At 43.0% G+C, this 27844-nt stretch overlaps 1 protein-coding gene across 4 annotated transcripts in view; it reads left to right on the top strand.

The window, feature by feature from the left end:
• Positions 1-3700: 3700 nt before the first annotated feature.
• LOC125465999 (basic proline-rich protein-like) overlaps positions 3701-27844 on the top strand; it is a 42631-nt gene continuing 18487 nt past the window's right edge. The window contains exons 1-5 of one of the 4 annotated variants that reach the window (XM_048560074.2): positions 3701-3769; positions 15886-16052; positions 22218-22350; positions 23641-23730; positions 26890-27055. In XM_048560074.2, the coding sequence (XP_048416031.2) occupies positions 22235-22350; positions 23641-23730; positions 26890-27055 (372 nt within the window). In that variant the 5' untranslated portion in view covers positions 3701-3769; positions 15886-16052; positions 22218-22234. Of the gene's footprint in view, positions 3832-15881; positions 16053-22217; positions 22351-23640; positions 23731-26889; positions 27056-27844 lie in introns of all 4 variants that reach the window. The other 3 variants (XM_048560073.2, XM_048560071.2, XM_048560072.2) reach the window with 3 other exon arrangements.

The following is a 27844-nucleotide window of genomic DNA, read 5'->3' as shown; positions in this document are numbered from 1 at the left end:
TACATCAGTGAGACCAAGCGGAGGCTCAGACACTGCTTTGTGGGACATCTACACTCTGTTCACAACAAACGACAGCACCTCCCAGTCACAAACCGCTTCAACTCCCCCTCCCACTCCCTGGACAACATGTTCATCCTGGGCCTCCTCCAGTGCCAAAACGACAGCACCCAGAAACTAGAGGAGCAGCACCTCATGTTCCACCTTGGAAGCAACCCAATGGTCTCAATGTGGACTTTTCTAGCTTCAAAATCTCCCCACCCCCGACCTCATCCCAAGACCAACCCTCCCTCTCATCCCTGCCTCCTTGACCTGTCCGTCTTCTCTCCCACTTATCCGCTCCTCGTACCTCACTGACTTAATTGCCTGCTATCACCATCCCACCAACTTTCCCAGCCCAACGCCCCCCCCATTTATTTCAGAGCCCCCTTCCTCTTCCCATTTCTGAAAAAGGATCCTGACCCGAAACGTCAGCTTCCCTGTTCCTCTGCTGCTGTCTGGCCTGCTGTATTCCTCCAGCTCCACACTGTGTTATCTCAGATTTCAGAATCAGCAGTTCTTACTATCTCCACCTCATTCTTTGCTTTGCTCCTACCTGCCTTGACTACTTGACCTGCCTCTTTTCCCAACCGCACCAGGCTCAAACTGATCCCTCTTCTCACTATCTCTCTAGGTTCTATCACCGCGCCCCCCCCCCCACCCCCCAGCCCTCCTTAGTAGGTTAAATCATCCTGAGCAGCTTTAGCAAGTCTCACCGCCAGTATATTAACCTCTTCCAATTCAGGTGCAACCTGCGCCCCTATACAGGTCACTTCTAACCCCAGAAGAGATTCCAGTGATCCACAAATGTGAATCTTTGTCCCCTGTACCAGCCCCTCAGCTATGCATTCATCTGTTCTGCCCTCCTATTACTGCCCTCACTAGCACGTGGTACCAGGAGTAATCCAGATATCACTTCCCTCGAGGACCTACTTTTTAACATTCTGCCTAATTTCCTATATTCTCTACTCAGAACCTTGTCCTTTTCTCTTTGTACACACTGGAAACAATGACATACAATGTCCTCCTGCTGGTGCCTTTTCCCCTTTGAGAATATTTTGCACTCTCTCTGACATCCTTGTTCTGGGCATCTGGGAGACAGCACACTATTCTGATACCTCATTACGAGCCATGGAGATGTTGTCTGTGCCTCTGACTAGTGAGTCCCCTATCAAAGTTGATTGCTTAGAACCTGATGTACTTCTCGTTACAATAGATCCAGTCTCATTTCCAGAAACTTGGCAGTCAGTGATACATTCCCCTGACAATCCATAACTCCCTATCTTTTCCAAAACACCACACTTGTTTGAGATGGGGATGGCCACAGGACATGCTAGCACTATCTGTCTACCCGTCCTATCTTTCCGAGAGATAATCAATCTATCCAACCATACCTATGATTTTTCTACGTTTCTGAAACTGCCATCCATCACACCCCCCAGCTCCTGTAAACTTTTCATTGGCTTTAACTGCTGCTCCAACTGATCCAAAGGATTCGCAATCAAACATGCTTTCTGCAGATGTGATCACCAGTTATATGGAAATTCTCTCTAATCTCCCACATCTGACAGGAAGAGCGCATCACTCTACTAATGGCCATCTTTGCACTTTTAACAATCTACGGACCTAGAAAATAGTCTAAAAACACTACTCCATTGTAAGTTGGTATCAATGTCTTAAATTTTAAAAAAAGCTTAATCTAGAGACAGATCTCAATAAACATATTAAAAAATGTCACCCTGCTCTGTATTATATATTTACAATGAAAAGCACAGTATGGTTAGACTTTAAAAAAGCACTTAGCTGTTTCCTTGCTGTGAGAACCTCCCAGTACTGAATTTTTCTAAGGTCAGCTGTAAATTTCACTGTTTGTTTATTTTTCTGAGATCTAACTCCAACGCCCAGAGATACTTAAAACTAAGACATCAGCTGTAAAAGTTCACTGCCTAGCCAGTCAGCTCTGAAGGTTCACTTTTTTTTAATCACCTCCCATGTGATCCCTTCTTCTTCTCTTGTTTTAATGTAATGTTGTTTTGATCTTTTTTCCTCCAAAGTTCCAAAACAATGCGACAGCCTATAAAAATAGTAATTACTGCTGCAAGAAATCAAGGAAATCATCTCCAACGTGAAAAAACTTCAAAAATGGAGCAGCTCTTACAGCCACAATTTTCTCCCTTATTCTCTGAATTTTCTATAAGTTGACAACGGAAGGACAACCACAGAGCAACTCAACCTCCATGCTGTAGCTATGGTAGCCAAAATCCTTCTGACATGAACACAGTTCAAATTCTGGTTTCTGTTTGTTGGACTGGCCTCCCTATGAAGTTCTGGTTACATCTGCCATTGGAGATTATGCCTCTCTGGGCTCAAAGAATCTGTAAAGTACTTTTAACAAGTATCACCCTGCAATTAATTTCTTGGACTGACCTCATAAACAAGTATTAGTTTGTTTGCTCTCTTTCTCTTATATAAAAAGCACACTGTTGCTCACAGTCCAAGGGTTACCTTCAACTCTCAGCTCACAGTTAACAGACCCAAATCAAAAATTATCTTCAAAAATGTAACTAAAACTGCATTTATTTTCATATACTTATTTGAAAATTATACAATTGCTTTAGAAACTATTCTCTTGATTCATACCTGGGATGTGATGCTACGAAGAAAGTTTGAACATGTTAGCACGTACCCTTTTTTCCCTCTTGTTGGTTCCTTCACCATCTGCTGCAGACCAAGTCTAGCAGCAGTGCTGCTGCCCAGCCCATCTTTGTGGTAAACATTGAAATTCCCCACCCAGAGTACTTTCTGTGCCCTTGCTAGAAAAATGAGAGATGATCTTATTGAAGCATGAAATTCTGAAGGGACATACCATAAGAACATAAGAAGTAGGAGCAGGAATAGGCCATTTGGCCCTTCAAGCCCGCTCTGCCATTCAATAAGATCTAAATGCTGTGAATGTTGAGAGCATGAGTTCTCGGAGAGGAGGTGAAAACTCGGGGACATGGATTAAGAATAAAAGGTTTCCCTTTCAAGTGGAGACTTTTTTTAAACTATGATCTAGAATGTGCTGTCCTCCTTCCTAGAAGGTCATGAAAGCTGGAGGGGTATCTTAATCCTTCTGAAGTGCTATGTAGGAACAGTCAAAACTGGACTAGCGCAGTGAAACAATTCATGAGTGATTATTTTCTCTCTTGACACTATTTGTCAAATCACTTGCAAAGATAAGACATGGAAATTTACATTTTTTTGGGAAAGTGGGCAGTTGGATAAATGCCTTTGCACATTATAGCTTATTTATGATCTCTGATATAATCTTATGTAAATCCATATGTAAATACTCTCATTTCACATTGTGGTTAAAACATCTTCCTGTGTCTATATGTTCGCTGTGATACATTCACACTGCTTCCCCATGCTACACCCAATTCCTTCAAGAGAACTTGAGGGGCTATTTTCCTCAACAGGCTAGTTAACAGAAGAGTTAGAAGAAATTACTTTTCAAAACACTGATCAACATTCCTCTCAGAGACTGAGGCATTGAAACAGTTAATTCTTTCAGTACTTACTCAGTCTAAATATGGAAAAGGTAGAATCTATGACTTCCTGGTCTGAGTCACAGCACCTGAATAGAGTTCCACCCACAGGTAAATGCACACACTGGCACTGTGGCAGGTTTAAACATCAGGAGAGAGCCCGGAGAGTTCGGTAAACGCAGCTGATGACCAGATGTGGACAGGTGAGCAGCTTCAGGATTGGGAGAAGTAGATTTGAACCCTGGCTGAGGGCAATGCTGTGAAGGTTAGTGATGTTATTGTGGAAATATCATCCAGCTCTTGATAATCATTTAACAGATTGAACTTGAATGAATTTAAACTTTACATTTAAACAAAGGAAATTCGTCTGACTGACGAATTCATAGCCCCTTCAGGAAGCATTAAAGGCAAGTTAAAATAAGGGAAACAATTGTACTGTACAGAGCTCCAAACAACTAACTGCTCAGAGGCATAAATGATTGGAACCTCTAATCAAATATCTGATTTTGAATGTCAAAAAGTGATGGAAAGCCTTCACCTGAAAATCACAAAATTGAACTAAACCTTACAATGATTGAAGTCATTAGGCATCAAGAGCAGGCATTGGCTTAGTGGCACTATTCATAGATTGTTAATCCAGACATTGTACCGCCTGGAGTTTCTCAGAATCAGATGTGACTTAATAAGATAAATAAGATCACGACGGAATTTGATGGGATGGATGTTGAAAGGATACTTCCTGTTATGGGACAATATAAAACTAGGGATCATCATTTAAAATCATCCATCTAAGACAGATGTGAACGAGGAAGTAATTTTTTTCCCTCTGAGGGTTGTGAGATTGGAATTCTCTTCCTCAAAATGCATGGATGCAGGATCTTTAAATATTTTTAATAGAGAGTGCATAAATTCTTAATGACCAAGGGGATGAAAGATTATTGGGGGATATGCAGGAATATAAAGTTGATGTTAAAATCAGAGTGGCCATGATCTTAATGAATAACAGAGCAGGCTTGAAAAACTGAATCACCCACTCTTGTCCCATACTCGTAGATTCATATGTCCATGAAGTGAAGTCTTGTGAGATAGTAGAGGTAAATGTGTAAGATGTTAGGGGCACAGTACTGGCATGGATAGAGGATAGGCTGACTGGCAGATAGTGGGCAAAAAGGGATCTTTATCTGGATAGCAGCTAGTGACTAGTGAATTTCACAGGGTTCAATTTTGGGACCACAAGCCTTCACATTAAACATCAATGATCTGAATGAAGGAACTGAGGGTATTGTTGCTAAGTTTTCAGGTGACACAAAGATGGGTAGAGGGACAGTATGGGTGGCAGGGAGGCTGCAGAAGGACTTGGACAGGCTAGAATAGCGGGAAAAGAAGAGACAGTGGAATACAATGTGGGAATATGTGGGGTTACATACTTTGGTTGAGTTATGAAACAGACCATACCTCTTCTAAATATTTTATGAAGGCAGCCTGGACCCTGACCCCTTCAAAAGCAAATATAAAGTGACTGTTCCAGATACAGTGTGATTGATCAAACTAATTATGTTTAACAAAAACAATTTATTTAAACACTGTAGCTAAAATACTACCAAATAAAGGGGAATTTAGAATAACTTAACTGTTGGCAAATTTAACAGAATAATAGATGCAGTAACTATTATTAATTAACTATTCCAATATCATAACATCCCGTAAACAGATCCCTTGACAAAAAAAAACTCAGACACAGATTCTCACATGTTGTTCTCTAATCCAGGAGGAAAAAAACATCAAGAGAAATTTCAGAGACAGTAACAGCCAGGAGATGTTCACTGAAGCTTAAAAACAGAGACCCCAACACTTCTGAAGCTTCTCAGAAATCCTGATCTGTCTGAGCTGGCCACACCCATTCAGGCTGCCTAGGCCTCACAAACTATTTACATTACCCAAGACTATTTCGTGTCGCCGCATTACAACCTCTCTTCAAAAAAACACAGGACAAAATAGCTTTTAAAGCCACAGCATCATGACAGGTAGGAAGAATAGAGTAGAGCTGTAGACTATTTTCTAAATAGGAAAAGGCTTTGGACATCTGAAGCTCAAAAGGATTTAGAAGTCCTAGTTCAGGATTTTCTTAAGATTAACAGATTCAGTTGGCAGGAAGGAAGATAAATGCAGTGTCAGCATTCATTTCAAGACTGCAAGAGCAGAGATGTACTGCTAAGGCTGTACTAGGCTGCAGTCAGACTGCATTTGGAATATTGTGAGAAGTTTTGGGCCTTGTATCTGAGGAAGGATGTAGTGGCTTAGAGGGGGCCCAGAGGAGGTTTACAAGAATCACTCCAAGGATGCAGACCTTGTCATATGAGGAGCAGTCGAGGACCCTGGGTCTGTTCTCAATGGAGTTTAGAAGGATGAGGGGTATCTGACTGAAACTTACAGAATACTGATAGAGTGGACATGGAGAAGATGTTTTCACTAGTAGGAGAGAATAGGATCCATAGACACAACCTCAGAGAGAAGGGGCAACCCTTTAGAACTGAAATGAGGAGGAATTTCTTCAGCCAGAGGGTGGTAAATCTGTGGAACTCAATGCTGCAGAAGGCTGTGGAGACTAAGTCATTAAGACTGAGATAGATAGGTTTTTGCTTGGTATGGCGATCAATGATTATGGAGAGAAGGCAGGAGAATGGAGTTGAGAAACATATCAACAATGATCAAGTGGTGAAGTAGAGTCAATGGGCCAAAAAGCCTAATACTGCTTGTGTATAATATAGTCTTATACTGTAGGTGTGTGGCAGATATATGGAGGTAGGCTGCAAATCATCATGATCTTATTCAATGGTAGAACAGACTCAAGAGGCTGAATGGCTTACTCTTGTTCCTATGTTCATATGTAGAATGTAAAATGAAGTCTCTCTCTTTTTCTGGTCTGGGGTGAGAAGTCAATGTTCTATGTTTCTTTTATCACTGGCTGGATCAGCATTTCTTGCCTATCACGTTTGCCCTGGAGAAGATGGTGGTGAGCTACCTTCTTGAACTGCTGGATCTAACAATGAGGGCCACTCGCAATTCTGGATGACTGAGGTCACTGGTTTGTGGGCAGAGCTCTCTAAGGAAGCTTGCTGAGTCACGCACTGCATTTTCCAGATTGTATGCACTGAGTACTTTGGAGGCGAAGGAAGTTAATGTTGAAAGTGGTGGATGGGATGACTGTTAAAGCAGGCTGCTTTTCCTGGATAGTGTCAAGCTTCTTAAGTGTTGTTGGAGAGTATTCAATCGCTCTGCTGACTTGTGTTTGTAGATGGTAGACAGAGTTTGGAGAGATCTGAGCTTAGTTTCTCACCTCAGATCAGTTTTTGGTCAATTAAGACCCTAGGATATTAAGAGTGAGGTAACTTTATGATGGTAATGTATTCCTAACTCTGATCTTATGTTGGAGCAAAGGTCATTGATGAAGCAGCTGAAAATGGCTGGGCCAAGACACCGCCCTGTACTAGGCTCTGGTAAGACTGCATTTGGAATATTATGAGAAATTTTGGGCGCTGTATCTAAGGAAGGATGTACTGGCCTTAGACAGGGGTCCAGAGGAGATTTACGAGAATGACTCCAAGGATGAAGACTGGTCATGTGAGGAGGAAAGATATCCTGTAGCTGAGATGACTGAGATCACTGGCAAGATGATTGGGAGAGCGTTCACATTTTTCCAATCAGAGAAACAGTAAAAGAAGGAAAAAGCAGAGTCTTCAACTGGACCCGATCTCTCGGTTTACTCAAAGATGCTGCAAGACATTGTTGAAATCAAACCTTGAGCTGGATTTGATAGTATCCTGGGCTCCCGCCCCTGTAATGTTGCTGCTGTGGCCACACTCAGTGTCCATTCCGATTGTTGCTGGAGCAGGAATTAAGGGTGAATCAGGGAGTTGGGGTGGAGGGGGTGGGTGGGGGAGAATGCTGTTAGTGGGGCCAGGGTAGCACCCCAGCAGTGCGAGGCGGTTTGGGGGTTGAGGTAGGATAGGCTACGGCGGTTAGCGGGGTGAGGGGTAATGGGTTGGTGCTGGCTGAAAATCAAATGGGGAATTGAACCTCTTGAAAGGTCATTAAGGTCATTCTTACGTGTGCAGTCACACCCGATGGGGTCTCTCCTGCTGCTGGTTCTATCCCAGCAGACTTAGGTCCTCAAGTAACCATTAATCGGTTTCTCAATGGCCTCATTTGGGCAGTGGGCTGGCCTCCTGATGCGTCTAGCTAGCAACCTCTGCTCATAAAATTGTGGTGGGGCAGGTAGACCGTGGACGCTGTGTCCGTCCCAGAGGGAAAACTAGGACTACTTGGAAGTGAATGTACCAGGCATAGTGGAGCTTCATTTTGAAATAAATAGCTTATGCAGTTTGTGTTATGCATATGTTTTACTGCTCTTTCTGCTGATGTGCCATGGAGCCTGGAGAGATTTCAACAAGGTCCGCCAGGTGGATCTCATATGAGTTCCCTGATTGAGGCTGTTAATCCGGTCTAATCAGGGAGCCCTGGTTGATAGATAACAACAGGCTTGTCAGACATCCTGTTCACTCTGAGACCTGTCTCTGACGGAGCTGAATCAATGTCAAGGACTTTCCATGTGTGAATAAAGGATGACCTGGTGACGGGATACTGGCCTCTGTAGAGTTATTTCAGTGGCAATAAGAGAAAAACATGCTCCTGAAAGAAATTTGCTCACAACAATCATCTTTTGAGTTGGGGTAAGCATTTCTGGCATCATGCTGTAATTTGGGAAGGTTGACTCATTTGATCCTGCCTTCGAAGACTAGGCCCAGAATGTAGAAAAAAATGCATTGCTTCTTCCAGGTAAATGACATAGAGACAGATGAAAAGCAAGGGTAATTCTCCTCACCTGCAACTTTCTTGGTTATTAGGACCCTGACTCATGCTGAGGCATCTGATACTAAAACCTGTCAAGAGTTGACAGATTTAGCTAAGAAATATCAAGACCCCAACCTTCCACTACTTCTGAGATGCTATCAATTTCACTTGGTAATTCAAGAACCAGGGGAGTCCATATTGGGACTTTTGACAAGGTTAACTCAACTGGCAGAGGCATGTGACTTTGGTTTAATCTTTAATGAGATGCTGAGGGATCAGTTGAAATGTACGAGTGCTGATGTAATCATGCATAAGCACCAAGTGGACTTCAAACAGACACTGCAACTGGCTTTGTCATTGGAAAATGCAGCAAGTGTGCATTGGTGGGCCAATGCTCAGAGTGTCAGAAAGGATAAAAATTACTGCTAGTAGCTCCCCCACAGTTGTGGGAATGACTGGGCAAACTCTGGACTCGGTTACATATTGACAATGCAGGTCCTTTCATGGGCTCAGTGTTCTTAGTCATTGTGGACAAAACGGCTGGAAGTGCATAGAGTTCATTCACTAAACGTAGAGATGAAGATGGAAAAACTGCATGAATTGTTTGCAATACATGGACTCCCGGAATTGTTTGTCACAAATAACAGGGCAGCATTTACCAGCAGGGAAATTGAGTACGTCCTAAAGTTAAATGGTATTCATCATATAAAGACAGGTCCACGCCACCTATGATCTGGCAGAAAGACCGGTCCAAACTTTGATGGTAGGCTTAATGAACCAGCCTACAACTTCAATAGATACCAAATTGTCCTAGTTCCTATTTGATTATAGGGCCACCTATCATGGAAGTTCAGGGATACCTCCAGCAGAGTTGCCAATGGGAAGAAGACTCCTCACCAGGTTAAATCTGATCTTCCTGGTACTGGGGATTGGGGGGAGGGTGCAGAGGATGAAAGGTGCGTTATGATTGCCAATGCCGAACACAAGATTCTACAAAGCAAGAGGGACAGTTTACTTCAGGGGATCAAGTTTGTTATAGGAACTATGGGAATGGCTCTACATGGCATACTCATAGAATATGAGTTCCCTGATTGGGGCGTTTAATCCAGCCCAATTAGAGACCCCTTGCTGACAGACAACATAGGACATAGAACAGTACAGCACAGGAACAGGCCCTTCGGCCTACAATGTTGTGCCGAACATGATACCAAATTAAATGAAACCCTTCTGTTTGCCTTTGGTCCATATCTTTTCATTCCTTGCATAATCATGTGCTTATCTAAAAGTCCATGAAATGCTCCTATTGTATCTGCTTCTGCCATTATCCCTGGCAGTCTGTTCCAGACTCTCACCACTCACTGTGTAGAAAAAAACTTGCCCCTCACATCTCCTTTGAACTTTCTCCCTCTCACTGTAAATGCATACCCTCCAGTTTTAGATATTTCAACTGCAGGAAAAAAGATTCTGACCCTCAACCCTAACTATACATGTCACAATTTTATAGATTATATCAAGTCTACCCCAAATAGTCAATGGGAGTTAGAGGAACAAATATGGAGGGAGATTGCAGAGACTTGCTGGAGAAAAAGAGTTGTCATAATTGGGGGATTTTAATTCTCCTAAAATAGACTGGGGCTGCCATAGTGTTAAGTGATGGACTTTTCCAACCCATGTATTCCCAACTTCTATATTCAATGTCCTGACTGATGAATTTCAGCGTGCCAAAAGCTTTCTTCACTGCCCCGTCTACCCGTGATATGGACTGTCTTCAAGATATCACCACTAACTTCCAAGTTCGCAAGTCTTCATGTCTGTTTTTCTAGATAGTAAACACAGAGTAGAAATATTCATTGAGAATCTTGCCATATCCTGCGGTCCCAGCCATCTGTACCTGAGCCATTCCTCCTTCTTTTTTCAGGTCAAAGCCTCAATATCTCTTGTCATCCAGGGATACCTCACAGGAACATATGGACTTTGAATTCTAGTTATCACACTTTTAAGGGCCTCCCACTCACCAGAGGTCCCTTCACCTGCAAACAAACTACTAAGTTTCTGAGGGATAAGATACACGTGCATTCAGAGAGACAGGGTTCGATTAGGAGTTGTCCGCATGGCTTCATGCATGGGAGAGCATGCCTCACAAACATGTTAGAGTTCTTTGAAGTGACCAGGAAGATTGATGAGGGCATGGTGGTAGATGTAGTCTGTATGGATTTCAGTAAGGTCTTTGATAAGGTTCCACATGGTCAGCTGCTCTAGAATGTTAGATCACATGGAATCCAGGGAGAGTTGGCAAATTGGATACACAATTGTCTTGATGGTAGGAAGCAGAGAGTAATAGTGGAAAGATGCTTATTGGACTGGAGGACTGTGACTATTGGTGTGCCTCAGGGGTCAGTGCTGGGTCCATTGCTGTTTGTTATCCATATCAATGATTTGGATTAGAAAGTACAAGGCATAGTCGGTAAGTTTGCGGATGACATTAATATAAGCAGTTTTGTGGACAGTGAGGAAGGTTATCAGAAATTGCAGCAGGAGCTTGATTAGCTGGGTAAGTGGGCTGAGAAATGGCAAATGGCGTTTAATATAAATAAGTGTGAGGTTTTGCATTTTGGAAAGTCAAATCAAGGTAGGAGTTTCATAGTGAATGGTAGGACCTTAAGGAGTGTAGTGGAGCAGAGGGACCTTGAAGTTCAGCTGTACGGTCCTATGAAAGTGGAGTCACAGGTAGACAGGGCAGTGAAGAAAGCTTTTGGCAAGCTGAAATTCATCAGTTAGGGCATTGAATATAGAAGTTGGGAATACATGGGTTGGAAAGGTTCAGAAGGATATGAGGCAAGTGCAGGGAAATGAGATTAGCGTGAATGGGCATTTTGGTTGGCATGGACCAGTTTGGGCCAAAGGGCCTGCCTCCATGATGTATGACCAATGACTCTACCCTCAGCCTCACCATGACAGAGAAAATGGCCTGAGCTTTTCTAGCCCCTCCTTATAGCTCATCACATCTAATGCAGGTAGTATCCTAGTAAACCTCTTCTGCAACCTCTCCAAAGTCTCCATATCTTTCCTGTCATGTGACCTGAACTGAATGTAATACTTTAAGCATGGCCTTAGCAAAATCTTATAAAGTTGCAACACGACATCCTGACTGTTGTACTCAATTCCCCGACCAATAAAGACAAGCAACCATATGCCTTCTTTACTATCCGATCTACTTTTGTAGCCACTTTCAGGGAGTTACGGACTTGAAGACCAAAATCCTTTTGTACATCAATGCTACTCAGAATCCCACCATTGTGGATACTTTTCCTTAGCATTTGGTCTCCCGAAATACAGCACTTTACACATACCCAAATTAAACTCCATCTGCCATTTCTCTGCCCATATCTGCAACTGAGCTATGTCTTGATGTATCTTTTGACAATATTCTACTTAACCACAACTCCACCAATCTTTGTATTGTCTACAAAATTACTAACCTACCCATCCACATTTTTATCCAAATCATTTATATATAACACAAACAGCAGAGGGCCCATTATGGATCCCTGCATAACATCACTAATCACAGACCTGCCAGAAAAACACCCTTCCATCACTATCCTCTGCCTTCTACAGGCAAGCCAATTCTGAATCCAAGCAACCAAGTCACCATGGATCCCATGTATGTTAAGCTTCTGAAGAGCCGACCATGACGGACCTTGTTGAAAACCTTACCAAGAGTTGTCTACATACAAACAATATCCACTGATCTACCCGCTTCAATCACTTCATAACCTCCTCGATAAACTCAGTCAAGTTAGTAAGATATGACTTGCCCCACACAAAACTGGCCTAGGACCAGAGGGCATAGTCTCAGAATAAAGGGCACCAGTTTAAGACTGAACTGAGGACGAACTTCTCCCAGAAGATTGAGAGTCTTTGGAACTCCTTGCCTCAGAGAGCTGTGGGGGCAGTATCCTTAGGTATATTTAAGGCTGGGATTGATAGATAGATTGTTGATCAGTAGGGGAATCAAGAGTTACAGAGTAAAGGCAGAAAAGTGGATGTGGGGAATGTCAGATCAGCCTGTATCCTATTGAATGGCCGAGCAAGCTCAAACAGACTGAACGGCTGAGCCTGTTCTTGTTTCAGATTATCTTATGAAGAAGCCCAGATTGAGTTCAAGTGGAAAGCGATGCTGAACCATTAAGTGGAATGTAAATTGTCCATGTCCTTCATTTTGTGATTGTTGCAAATCCTAATGAACATGCAATAGTTTTGGAACAGATTGGACTGGGCAATGCATACTGACTCACCAATGACACCCACAGCCTGACAATAAATATAACAAAGAGCAATATGGCTACAAAGCAATAAAAAGCAATGGTCAAGATGGACGTTTGGTGGGAAATGGTCATAGCCATAGAGTCACACAGTACAGAAAAGGGCTTTCAGCTTATCAAGTCTGCACTGACATATCTATACTAACCCAATTTTTCTGCACTAGCTCTTAAAGTTATGATTCATCAAGTGCACATTTTAAATGCTGTGAGGCCTCCCATCTCAACAACACTTCCAGGCAGTGCAATCCAGGTTCCCTCCACCTTCTGGGCAAAATGACCTTCCCCTAACCACCTCTAAACCTCTACTTTTCACTTTAAAATTATGCCCCCTTTGTTATTGAACCAAGGGGAACAGCTGCTTTCAATTCACCCTCTGAATGCCTCTCATAATCTTATACACCTTGATCAGGTCCACCCTCAACCTTCTCTGCTCCAAAGAAAACAGCCCAGGCTTATCCTTCTTAGTTGAAATACCCATCCCAGGCAATATCCTGGTGAATCTCCTGTGCAAAGGAAAAGTCCTGACTGACTCTAAAGGAATGAGCCACAAGCAAGAGAGAGGAGAAGCTCCTCCATTTTCCTTGGGGATTGGTGCTGAGATCACCATTCACCAAGGATTTCCACTCAGGAACTGAAACTCAGGCAAGTTTCAACATATACAGCTGATATTGTATAGGGGGCTGTAATTAATCCTGAAGCAGGCAGTGGCAAAGTCAAGGTAGACATTAATAACAAATACCGACCACAAGTGAATAGTTTAACATTTTGAAGTAAAATGCTGTTGTAATTTTAAATTGGGAAGTGCCTGCTGGAGATGTTCATCTAAACAGGAAATGCCATCACTGTGGTTTAAAGGAGCTATTGAAGGGAGAACTGGACTGGCTGGGTGTTTATAAGAACTGATTATTTGTGCTTTACAAACAAAGTCTGTATCATACCTGTAATTCTCTCATACATTCACATGGTCATAGCAAGAATCACAGGGGAGGAGTGTGATGGTTTAGCATGAATGATGGGTAATGATAGGTAATCTTTTGTGATTAAAGGAAATTAGATCATGCAAGCAGGATACTTTTTGCTTGTTCAGGACAGGTAGGTATTGCTGCCAAGGCCAGTATTTATTCCCCATCCTTAAAGTTGTTGATGAGAAGGTGGTGGTGAGCCAGCCTAATGATCTGTGGGGGCAGTGATAAGGTCATAGGAGTCATGTTTCAGCAACTCAGGCTAAACCTTTGCAGCCATGGATTCAATTCCCACCCTGACAGTGAGTGGAATTTAAATGTAATTAATTCATCTGGAATGTAAAATCTAGCCTCAGTAATCACCAAACTATTAGAATGTTACAAAATGTGCTTGATGCCTGTCACAAATTCGACACACCTGTCACAAATCACAGCAGAAAACTCAAGAAGGAATCAAACTGGATTGATGTGCTGGCATACTTCAGGAGCTGGAAATTACACCAGCAGGCCTAATGCCATCAGTCCTGGTACATCTTTTCCAAGCAAAGCTGGACAAATCTACTCAAGTCTCTTCCTACCATCAGAGATGGAAGGAGATAATAATCAATGCTATCAAACAGCACGTTCTCAACAATGAAGCACTTACGAAGACCAGTTTGGGTTCTGCCAGGGCCTCTCAGCTCCTAATCTTGGTTCAAACATTGACAAAAGTGCCAAATTCCAGAGATCAGGTGAGAGTGACAGCTCTTGTCATCAAGGCTGCATTCAACAGAGTGTGGGCTCAGGAGGACCAGCAAAACTGGAGTCAAGAGTATTAGGACAAACTCTTTGCTGGTTAGAATCATACCTGGCACATAAGATTAAGAACAAAAACAAAGTTGCTGGAAAAGCTCAGCAGGGCTGGCAGCTTCTGTGAAGGAAAAAATAGAGTTAACATTTCAGGTCCTGTGGCCCTTCCTCAGAACTGTTCCAGTTCCAATTCCAATTCTGACGAAGGGTCACCAGACCCAAAACATTAACTCTGTTTTTTCCTTCACATACACTGCCAGACCTGCTGAGCTTTTCCAGCAACATTGTTTTTGTTCCCGATTTACAGCATCCGCAGTTCTTTTGGTTTCTACATAAGAAGATTAATTTTGTTGTTGGATATCAGCTTTGATATATCTCTACAGAAAACCTAATCAAAATCCTTGACCTTCAACAACATTAGCACTGCTGAATCCCATCATTGTCAATATCCTGGGGTCAGCGTGGGGGCACGGGGGGTGTTCCATTGACTAGAAATTGACTGGGCTGGCCATATATGACTTTGGTTATAAGAACAGATCAGAGGCTGGGAATTTTTCAGGAAGTAATGCACCTCCCACTTCCCCAAAGTCTATTCTCTGATTATGAGTCTCAAGTCAGGACTGTGATGGAAACCTGCCTGGATGAGTGCTGCTGCAACATGATAGAAGGTTGACACCATCCAGGACAAAGCATACTGCTTGATTGGCACCATGTCCTCAAACATTCACTTCCACCACCACCAACTCTCAGTAGCAGCTGTGTGTACCATCTACAAGATATACTGCAGAAATTCATTGATACTCCTTTGATAGCACCTTCAAGCCCACGATCACTTTCATTGAGAAGGAAAAGGGCAGCAATTACATAGAAACCCCACCCCCTACAAGTTTGCCTCTAAGCTACTCACCATCCTGACTTGGAAATATATCACTGTTCTTGATCTCCCCTCCTAACAGCGGTGTGATATTACCACACCAAATGCACTGTAGCTGTACAAGAAGGCAGCTTACAACCACCTTCTCCATGTAAATTAGGGATGGACAATAAGTACAGGCCCAATTAATGACACCCAAACCACCTGAACAATTTTTTAAAAGATCTCACTAGATTGAAAAATTTCAAATGTCATTCCAGTCTGTTTTTGAGGATGGGGGGAGTTGTTGAGGAGAAAGAGGAAGATAATAGACTCTGTTCTTGGGGATAAGAAGACTGAGCATTTGAATTATTTTGAACTGATCAGAGGAAACAGCAAGACTTTAGTTACTTCTAGAAAAGGTAACAATATTTTAATGTGATCAGTGACAGAGTATTTGCTTGTGTTCGTATTTGAAAGTGGGTCGTTGATATTTGTTTGTCGAATAATAAAAAAGTCATTTTTCTTCCCTCAGGTAGGAAGTAGCTCCCAAGTCTGTCTCAGCCAGAACACTGAGGGGTTGAATGCCGTGCTAGTAATCTAACATTAATCCTGCGGGGGAGAGTCTCTAGAATGTTTTTCTAGAGCAATACATTGAGGAACCGATTGGAAAATAGGCTTGGACGTGCTGGTGGACTTGTTCAAGGTATTTATTACACCTGAGCTGGAGTATTATGTACAGGAAAGATGTGTGGACATTAGAGAGAATGCAGAAGCAAGAAGGGTCCCAGGGATGTGAGATTTCAGTACTATAGTAGATTAAAGAAGTTGGGACTGTTCTTTTTGGAGACAAGAAGGCTGAGAGAAGATCTGATTGAGGTTATTAAAATCATGAGCTGGTTGGATAGAATAGATGGAGCAAGTCTGTTTCCTTTTGTAAAAGGAGCAGGAATGGGAGGGCATAGATTAAATGATGTGCAAATGTAGCAAGACTAATCCAAGACAAACAGTGAGTATTCAGAGTGAAATGTGGTGGAGGCAGACTCAGTTGAAGCATATAAGAGAGTCTTGGGTGATTGTTTGATTAGACATAATGTGCAGAAATTTGGGACAAAGCAGGAGATTGGCTCAATGGACCAAATGGCCTCCCTCTACACTGTAACAATGCTTGTGATTCTGTCATTTTATTTTAGATCTAGCATTCTGTAATGAAAAAGGGATAACTAAACTTCTTTTCGAAAAAGAACTATTAGCAATGACGAAGAGGATAGAATTTTAGACTATGTTTGAAAGTGAAATATTCCACTCTGAAGCCAGGGAGTTAAATCTGAATAAAGGAAATTGTGAAGGTAAGAGGTTGAAATAGACTGGGATAAAACACTAAGAGTATGATGGTATACAAGCAATGAATAGCCTTTATTTATAAACAGTTATTAAATAGTTTTCTGCATTCCTTAAAGGTATAAAACCCCCGAAAAATGTCAGTTAACTGTGGCTAGTAAAGGAATTTAAAGATTGTAGAAGGTTAAAAGAAAAGGCATATGAAGTTTCCAGAAATAGTAGTAGTAAAGAAAAGAAGAATTGGATGTGAGTGTGTTATAAATCCAAGGGGCAATGGAGAATGAGGACTTGAAAGAAATTAATGTTAGTCAGAATGTTGTGTTGGAGAAACTGAAGGTTGCTAAGTCCCGGACCTTGATATTCTACATCCCAGAATGTTGATGGTGATAGTGGGTCCATTGGTGATTATCTCCTGTCAAAGTTTTTCAGGATGTCACTAATAGAATTGATAAAGTGAAGTTTGTGGGAACAGCATAATGCCTTTTCAAAAGGCTTTTGGTTAATTCCCCCCACAAGAGGTTAATTAGCAAAATTAAAGCATATAAAATGGGAAATAATGTACTGCCATGGATTAATGATCAGCAACAGATATAAAACAGAGAGTAGGAATAAATAGGTTATTCTCAGGTTGACTGGCTGTGACTAGTGGGCTATCGTAAGGATCAGTACTTCAACCTCAGACATGTAGCAATGAATTGGACATTGGGCGCCAAATGTGCATTTTTAACTGTGTGGGTGTTACAAAGTGAAGCAGAAATTAGTGCTGAAAGGAAGGTTTGACAGTTGAACTGTCAGATTTAACAATTTGTCAATCTCTACTTTAAACATACATAATGTCTGTACTTCCACAGTCCTCTGTGACAGAGGGTTCCATAGTTTTACATCTCATGAATTTCTCTTCATCTCAATCATCAGTGGCTTCCCTCTTATTTTAAAAGATGGCTGAGCTCCCGTTCTTATGTTCTTAATGACTTAACCAGACTCCAAAGGGAGTTCCAATTGTGATGAAATCCTCTTCTATTCTGTACACGTCAGCGAACTAAAAACATTGTAAATGCAGAGAACAGACAGTTTCATGATGCTAAATTTCAGTTCTAATGGTTACTAAATTCAATTCCTGTCTAGGAGCAAGGCCTGAGGTTGTTGCAGCTTCCAATCATCACTGTTATGGACCAGACCAAATACCAACAAAATATATTAAGAAGATAGACTAGACCAGAACCATTTCTTATTTTTAAAGGCATTGTGTTTTGGATGCAATTCAGTTGGTCAAACTACCAGCTTGAAGCAACACACATCTTATTCTTACTATACAGTTAAAATACAAACAAAAGAAGAATTGGGATAACTTTAACATTATTGAAAAAGTTATCAGAATATTTACTACTAAGTAGCAATTGTCCCAATATAGTAGCATCCCATAAACACACCCTCAGCAGAGGCAAATTCAGTAAAATAGATACGGAGATATTAGGAACTGCCGATGCTGGAGAATCTGAGATAACAACGGGTGGAGCTGGATGAACACAGCAGGCAAAACAGCATCAGAGGAGCAGGAAGGCTGACGTCCTGTGTTGAGACTCTTCTTAAGAAATGGAGGAGGGGAAGGGGATTCTGAAATAAATGCGGAGAGAGGGGGAGGCGGATAAAAGATGGATAAGGGAGAAGATAGGTGGAGAGGAGGCAGACAGGCCAAGGAAGCTGGGTTGGAGCCAGCAAAGGTGTGTGTAGGTGGGGAGTTAGGGAGGAGATAGGTCAGTCCAGGAAGGACAGACAGGTCAAAGAAGCAAGATGAGGCTAGTCGGTAGGAGATGAGGGTGGAGCTTGAGATGGGAAGAGTGGACGGGTTAGGGAGGCGGATATGAGCTATCATGAGTTCAGATGATATTGTCTAAGAAGCTTTGGTGAATTTCTGCAGAAGATCTTGCAGATGATGAACACCACTCCTACTGAGCAATACTGGTGTGGGGAGTCTGTGGACGTGGTGCCAATCAGTCAGGCAGCTTTGTCCTGGATGGGGTAAAACTTCTTGAGTGGTATCGGAGATGCATCCATCCAGGGAGTATTCCATCAATGATAGTAGGAACTTCAGATGCTGGAGAATCTGAGATAACAAGGTGCAGAGCTGGAGGAAGAGAGCAGCCACGCAGCATCAGAGGGGCAGGAAAGCTGATGCTTCGGGTCTGGACCCTTCTTCGGTCTAGGCACAAAACATCAGCTTCCCTGCTCCGCTGATGCTGCTTGGCCTGCTGCGTTAATCCAGCTCTACACCTTGGTATCTCAGCATTCCATCAATGCTGGCTTGCAGATGACAGACAGGCTTTGGGGAGTCTAATGGAAGAATTGCATTTAAGCAACTTGCTGAAATTTTTTGAATGGCTACCACAAGGGCTTCTTGAGGGTAATACGTAATGTCTGTAATGTGCTACACAACAGATTTGTCAAGAAAGTAGTAAGTTCTGGAGGAAAGTTTGCAGTGGAATTTCCCAAGGGATGGTACTTTTCATAATATATATCTGGATCTTGGTGTGCAAGGGACAATTTCAAAGTTTGAAGATGATACAAAACTTGGAAGAATTGTAAACTGTGAGGAGGACAAGCAGAACTCCAATAGGATATTGACCATCTGGTGCAGTTGGCAAATAAGGGAAAGCTAAGGCTTAATGCAGTGAAGTGGGAGGTGATGCATTTTGGTTGGGAGAACATTAGAAGACAACATAAAATAGGGGGTATAATTCGAACAAGGTATAGGAGCAGAGGGGCCTGGGTGTTTATTTGGACAGATGACTGGGCCAAAGATGCTCAGACAGACAACTTCCATCTAGAAGGACAAGGCCAGCATATTCATAGGAACACCACCAGCTTCAAGTTCTCCTCCAGGCCACTTGACTTGGAAATATATTGTTGTTCCCTCACTGACTCTGGATCAAAATCCTGGAATTCCCTCTCTAATGGCATCATGGATTAACCCACAGCAGGTGGTCTGCAGCCATTCAACAAGGCAGCTCACCATCAACTTCTTAAGGGCAATTAGGGACGGGCAATAAATGCTGGTCCCAGTCAGTGATGCCCACATCTCACAAAATGAATAAATAAAAAAATCCAACAAAAAAAGACAAAGATAAAGACAATGTTGTCAAGGAGAATACTGAGATACAGGCTATTAGACGAGATGGGATTGAGGTTCATGAGGAGAAGGTGTTAACAATTCTGGAAAATGTGAAAATAGATAAGTTCCCTGGGCCAGATGGGATGTATCCTAGGATTCTCTGGGGACTTAGGGAGAAGATTGCAGAGCCTTCGACTTTGATCTTTATGTTGTCATTGTCTACAGGAATAGTGCCAGAAGACTGGACGACAGCAAATGTTGTCCCCTTGTTCAAGAAGGGGAGTAGAGACAACCCTGGTAACTATAGACCAGTGAGCCTTACTTTGGTTATGGGTAAAGTGTTGGGAAGGATTATAAGAGATAGGATTAATAATCATCTCGAGTGGAATAATTTGATTAGGGGTAGTCAACATGGTTTTGTGAAGGGTAGGCCGTGCCTCACAAACCTTTTTGAGTTCTTTGAGAAGGTGACCAAACAGGTGGATGAGGGTAAAGTGGTTGATGTGGTGTATATGGATTTCAGTAAAGTGTTTGATAAGGTTCCCCACTGTAGGCTATTTCAGAAAATATGGAAGCATGGGATTGAGGGTGATTTAGCAGTATGGATCAGAAATTTGCTAGCTGTAAGAAGACAGAGGGTGGTGGTTGATGGGAAATGTTCATCCTGAAGTTCAGTTACTAGTGGTGTACCGCAAGGACCTGTTTTGGGGCCACTACTGTTTGTCATTTTTATAAATGACCTGGATGACGGCGTAGAAAGATGGGTTCATAAATTTGCAGATGACACTAAAGTCAGTGGAATTGTGGATAGTGCGGAAGAATGTTGTAGGTTACAAAGGGACATAGATAAGCTACAGAGCTGGGCTGAGAGGTGGCCAATGGAGTTTAATGTGGAAAAGTGTGAGGTGATTCACTTTGGAAGGAGTAACAGGAATACAGAATACTGGGCTAATGGTAAGATTCTTGGTAGGGTGGATGAACAGAGAGATCTCGGTGTCCATGTGCATAGATCTCTGAAAGTTGCCACCCAGGTTGACAGGGTTGTTAAGAAGGTGTACGGTGTGTTAGGTTTTATTGGTAAAGGCATTGAGTTTCGGAGCCATGAGGTCATGTTGCAGCTGTACAAAACTCTGGTGCAGCCGCACTTGGAGTATTGCGTACAGTTCTGGTCGCCACATTATAGGAAGGATGTGGAAGCATTGGAAATAGTGCGGAGAACACTTACCAGCAGGGAAGGTCTTATGAGGAAAGGCTGAGGGACTTGAGGCTGTTTTCATTAGAGAGAAGAAGATTAAGAGGCGACTTAATAGAGACATACAAGATGATCAGAGGATTAGATAGCGTGGACAGTGAGAGCCTTTTTCCTTGGATGATGATGGCTAGCACGAGGAGACACAGCTTTAAATTGAGGGGTGATAGATATAGGACAGAAGTGGGAGGTAGGTTCTTTACTCAGAGAGCAGTAAGGGGATTGAATGCTCTGCCTGCAACAGTAGTAGACTCGCCAACTATAAGGGCGATTAAATGGTCAATGGATAAACATATGTATAATAATGGAATAGTGTCGGTTAGATGGGCTTCAGTTTGGTTTCACAGGTCGGCGCAACATCGAGGGCTGAAGGGCCTGTACTGCACTGTAATGTTCTATGTTGTATGTTCTATCCAGTGTTTTCGGCTTTATTAATAAAGGCAGAGTACGAGAACAAGGAGGTGGTGTTGAACTTGTATAAGACCCGTTTTTGACATCTCCTGGAGTATTTTGTATAGTTATGGGTGCCACATTATAGGCACAATGGGAATGATTAAAGAGAATGCTCAAGCAGTTTGCAAGAGTGGTCCCAGGGATGAGGAAGTTCAGTGATGAGGGTAATTTGAACAAGTTAAGACTGTTCTCCTCTAGGAGAGAAGGTTAAGAGGAGATTTGAAAGAAGCTTACAAAATCATGTGTGTGCTGGGTTTAGTAGATAGGGAGAAACCTTTCCTGCTCATAAAGTCAACAAGAATGAGAGGGCATAGATTTAAAGTGATGCACACTATACTTACACTGTTTCTTTTTAGTTATGTGTAGAAACACCTTATCTATTTCTTCATTCCTAGCTAGTTCCTCCCACACTCTAATTTCTTGCTCCTGATTAACTTTCCAGGCATTCTGTACCATTCTTTATATTCTGCCTGATCATGTGTCACTTGTGTTTTGTGCAGAAATACCTTTTCTTGATTTTTGCAGGTAAGTGAGAGATGTGCCAACTGAATTGCCCAAGGCAATCAGCAATCACTCCATATCGATTTCAATGGGCATCAGAAGTTATCCCTAGGAGAGAGATGGAGCAATGCAGGATACTGCCAAGCCAGTTAAGCTGATAGGCAAAGTGGGTAGGTCACCTGGATGAGTGACGGTCTGATCTGTTTGTGGTTTGACAGCAGCCAAAGTGACTACGATGGATCTGACTGTGACTCGGAAAGCTGCCATCTCCTGGTTCACCACAACTCAAGCTGCGAAGCTGGTGAGAGGTGGCATGATCCCAGACTGGTTCCACGGCATCATCACACGGAGGTGAGTCTTGGCTCAACAGCAGTAAGCCTCTGGGCCCCGGATTCCGAAACTGAGAATTATTCCAGGATCACATTTACCATATAAAAGGTGAAATATGCTCACTGTAACGTACCCCTCGCCGTGACGTGCCCCTCACTGTGATATACCCCTCACTGTAATGTACCCCTCACCCATGACATGCCCCTCACTGTGATATACCCAGTGTACCCTGCATTGTGTATACATTCACGCGTACTCTGAACAGGAGAACATCAGGGGCCCAGGGCAGAGTTGCTCCAGTCTGCAGATTTGGTTTTGCTAGAATTTGAATGATTTTAATGAAGTGTCTGTAGAGTGACTCAGGGATAGTTGTCAAATGCGTGGAGCTGCTTTTTATCCAATCAGCGGTGGGCAGCCAAAGGCCATGATCAAACGTTGGAGCAGGCTAGTTAGACCAAATGGCGTAAACGTGACCCTCTGTGCAATTATGTTACAAAAGTTTAAAAAACAAAGAACAGCAGAGACCAGCTTCTGAGCTGATTATGTAAAACAGGTATTTATTAACGAACTGGGAAACAGTGATGGGACAGCTTGGTGCACCATTAACAGATCAAATCAGATCAATTAAGTCTAACATTAGCTGTGGAGTTACTTTGAATGTTTAGCTATGTTATGACACGCCTCCAGGGCAGTTTGGGCTTGAAAAACCCAGATTTGGTGGACCTCTGGTATCACTCACTCAGTTTGACCTCACCCCCGTGTCACACTCACACTGTCCCTCACAGATGTCTGTCTAACCACTGGCTCCCACACACCCAGCTCTGATTTGTTTGGAAGCAACGAGTCAGGGCAATGCCTGGCAAAGATTACTTCACAATGCCTCACCTTCCCAATTCACTGCTGAACTCCCCCACACAACTCACCCAACACTAGCCGCACCCCCAAAACTCCCTTCTGCTCCCTCAGCACTCTCCTTCACTTAACGCTTCCTCTCCCATCCTTCACACTCCCCCTTCATCCTCTCAACTCCCCTTCCCCTCCTCCTGAACCTCCTCCAAACACATCCGGTCCTAAAACACCCTCTCCAACCACACTAGCCCTCCTTTCCCTGAACACATCCTGTTCTCTCCCCCACACCAATCTCCTCCCACCCCTCTTCCAAAACACCCTACTCCTCCTATCCTCAACACCCTACCCCTCCCCTTAATCATATTACTGTGTATTAACTCTTTATTTTGCGAGTATTAGTTGTGTGTGTTAACCCTGTGTTGTCCATGTATTAACCGTGTGTTAATGGTCTGTTGCTGACAGAGAAGCTGAAGAATTGCTGAAGAATAAATCTCAGGGCTGTTTCCTTATCCGTGTTGGTGAGAGTCGGATTGGATTTAGCCTCTCATACAGGTAACGAGGAACTGAGAGACCCATCTCCCTGACCTGATACCCACATCTCCAGCCTCCAACCAGCAACTGGGAACATGGTGGGTTTGAAGGCTGGGTGGAACAATAAGATCTTGTTGAGACATGAGCCATACACAACACACACCAAAACTGATTTCTAAGTAGGCTGTTCTGAGCCAATCTTGGGAAGCACTGCTTCACATAACAAGCAGTGGAAATCTGGGATCCCCTATCCTCAACTGTCCCCAAAATACCACTGAGGTTAAGAGTCAGTTAAGAACTTCAGGACTGAGATTACTGTTGGATCAGGCTATTAAGGTTAATGGTGGGAGTTGGACGCAGGGGGTTAAAGTAATGGTCAGCCACATTCAAGTTGAACAGGAGAACCTGCTACATTGTGGCCTCTTCCCATTCGTGCTGTTACAAGTATCCCTAGGGTAAGGCTCCCAAATCATTGCGACTCCAGGCAGAGAAGCCCAAACTGTCAAACTCACGGCTGACAATGGATAAACAGGTTCCCCTTCTTTAGACACTTGTTCCCACAGTTGGTTGAACAAGACTCATTTGAAAAGGATCTCTCCAGTGTGAATACCTTTCTTCCAGACCAGGATGAACGTATATCTGAAAACAAGCCAATTTAACCAAAGATGATGGGAACTGCAGATGCTGGGGAATCCAAGATAACAAAGTGTGAAGCTGGATGAGCACAGCAGGCCAAGCAGCATCTCAGGAGCACAAAAGCTGACGTTTCGGGCCTAAAGGGTCTAGGCCCGAAACATCGCTTTTGTGCTCCTAAGATGCTGCTTGGCCTGCTGTGTTCATCCAGCTCCACACTTTGTTATCTCCAATTTATCCAGGCCAGCTTCTGTTAACAGATGATGTATAAGTGCCAGTGTTGGACTGGGGTGGATGACGTCCAGGTTACGGTTATAATTATAGTCCAATTATAGTGAAATCACATGCATTTTATAAATTTCTACTTTGGAAATAAAACCAGTCTGACTCCAAGTTAAAACACAGATTCTAAATAAGCCTCGCAGCTAAAATTCATTGTCTGACCTGAGATGTCACCTCTGGTATACTGATAAACCTTTAGTTATCTCGGAAGAAGCTTTTGATTTGCATATTAATTCATCAAAACCTGCATCTCCTTCCTAACTGATTAAATATTTAACAGCCATCTTAGGTCTGTTCAACACATTTGCATTAGTTCCATGACCCTTTGATCTTTTGCTTGTAAATCCTGTGTCTGGTGCCACCTCTCTCACTAACACCTGAAGAAGGAGCAGTGCTCAAAAAGCTTGTGTTTTCAAATAAACCTGTGGGACTATAACCTGGTGTCGTGCGAATTTGACCTTCAGTTAACAGAGAGTGAGTTTACTGGTCTCTAAATGTGAGAAGAAAGAATAACATAATGCACGCGCACACAGATAGGATTTGAGGAATCCATTAAAAGTCAAAAGATATACAAATCATTCTCTGGGTCGTTCATGAAGAATAGACAGGTCAATGTTAATAGTTGAGCAGTTGATTTTATATTTGAGCGGTCAATTTCACAATCCTTGTCTTTTGCTGTCTTCTAGCACCCAGAGCAATAGGTTCCTTTACCTGTAACATGGGCAGTTGTTCTCAGACTGTGACCTTCACAGCATACAACAACGCAGGCTAGTGCAAACAAATCCCTCAGCTCACGAGCACACTTTCCTCCATTAACACATAAAAACCAGGATTGAAAGGGCAAAATACAAATCAAATCTCTAGTTCAGACCAAACTGATCCCAATCTATAAGTCTTTTCTCTCATCATGTATGTAATCTGAGGTAACACCCAGGAAGGAGACTCTTCAAATCCTATCTGTGTGTGTGTGTGTGTGTGTGTGTGTGTGTGTGTGTGTGTGTGTGTGTGTGTGTGTGTTACATTATTCTTTCTTGTCACATTTCATGACCGGTAAACTCACCCTCTGTTAACTGAAGGTCAAATTCACATGACATCAGGTTATAGTCCAACAGGTTTATTTGAAAACATGGTGGCTCAGTGATTAGCACTGCTGCCTCACAGCACCAGGGACCCAGGTTCAATTCCAGCCTCAGGTGACTGTCTGTGTGGAGTTTGCACATTCTCCCTGTGTCTGGGATAGTGTAGGGGGATGGGCTTAAGTTAGTTCACAGGTCGGTGCAACATCGAGGGCCGAAGGGCCTGTTCTGCACTGTGTTGTTCTACGTCCTATGTTCTATGTCTGTGTGGGTTTCCTCCGGGTGCTCTGGTCTCCTCCCACAGTCCAAAGATTTGCACGTTAGGTGGATTGGCCATGCTAAATTGCCCATAGTGTCTAGGGATGTGTAGATTAGGTGGGTTATAGGGGGATGGGCCTGGGTGGGTTCCTCCATGGTTCATTGTGGACTTGTTGGGCCGAAGGGCCTGTTTCCACACTGTAGGGATTCTATGAACACAAGCTTTTGGAGTTGCGCTTCTTCTTCAGGTGTTAGTGAGAGATGTGGCACCAGACACAGAATTTAAAAGCAGAAGATCAGTTTAGTCTGTAATCTATCTCTTTGAAGCTTCCTTAATACCTTATTGGGTGTGACATTTCAAGATTTTTCTTTCTTCCCCATGCAGTCCCTGAACTTCCAGCTGCATTTATTTAGGAGTTTATAAGCCTTCCTTTTCAAAGCACGTAAAAGTTCTATCTTTTTAAATTTCTGTCGTTATGGTCCTTTGAAGTCCTGTCAATTACTGACCCCTTTGTTCTGTATGGATTTTCAAACTCTGGTTCTCTGCCCTGCACACATAGGATTCGTGCCAAAACATTGCTCCTTTAAAGATTTCTACTTCAAAGAAGGCATTCAGCCCTGTAATAATGTGAATTATAGACTTCAGCTGTAAAACTATCATGCAGCCGTAGACAGAGCAGAATCTAGAAGATCGAAGAGTATGTAAGAAATGAACATGGGATGTTGCAGGAAAGATTCTCCACGTCAGTTTGCCAGTCTCCAGGCTGCCACTCATTCTGACATGGTTGTCCATCTGCTCCTCCCTTAAGTTTTTACATCAAACCATCTTTGAGGCTTCTTCAATTTCTTGCTGTTTAGGTTCTTTACTCAGTCACTAACAATCTGGAGGCAGAGGATTTTTTTTAACCTTCTCTGCTTGTGTCTGTTCCAGAGGATTTGATCGATGCCGTCATTTCATCATTGATGTAACGACAAGCGGACAGTACAACATCACAGGACAGTCAATATTCCACAACTCACTGCAGGATTTGGTCAATTACCACACGCAATTTCCTATTGACCCCTACAATGAATGCCTGACTGTGCCTTGTCGACAGGTAGGGATTTAGCCTGCCCATGACCAGGGCCATTCATTTACTCAATTAGTGGTAGGACAAACCTGGTTTTATAGTAGTCACTTATCATGATGGTGGCATTGTAACACAATCGTGAGTCCATTTCAGGTGAATCCCAACCCACAAAAGTATATAGAAATGCCATGTCACACACAAGGTCGCACTGTCACTGGCACAGAGTCACACACACTGTCAGACAGTCACAGATACAGATTCACGCATACTGTCACACAGTCACAGGGACACAGTCACACACACTGTCACATAGTCACAGAGACAGTCACGCACACTGTCACAGAGACAGAGTCACGCACACAGTCACACTCTCACACTGTCACAGAGACAGTCACGCACACAGTCACAGGGGCAGAGTCACGCACACAGTCACACTCTCACACTGTCACAGGGGCAGAGTCACGCACACAGTCACACTCTCACACTGTCACAGAGACAGTCACACACACAGTCACAGAGACAGAGTCACGCACACAGTCACACTCTTACACTATCACAGGGGCAAAGTCACGCACACAGTCACACTCTCACACTGTCACAGAGACAGTCACACACACAGTCACAGAGACAGAGTCACGCACACAGTCACACTCTCACACTGTCACAGGGGCAGAGTCACGCACACAGTCACACTCTCACACTGTCACAGAGACAGTCACACATACAGTCACAGAGACAGAGTCACGCACACAGTCACACTCTTACACTATCACAGGGGCAAAGTCACGCACACAGTCACACTCTCACACTGTCACA

The sequence above is a fragment of the Stegostoma tigrinum genome, chromosome 30 (assembly GCF_030684315.1).
Source record: "Stegostoma tigrinum isolate sSteTig4 chromosome 30, sSteTig4.hap1, whole genome shotgun sequence".
Lineage (NCBI taxonomy): Eukaryota > Metazoa > Chordata > Chondrichthyes > Orectolobiformes > Stegostomatidae > Stegostoma > Stegostoma tigrinum.
The sequence above is the reverse complement of the archived record's forward strand: the minus strand, read 5'-3'. Positions and strand labels throughout refer to the sequence as shown.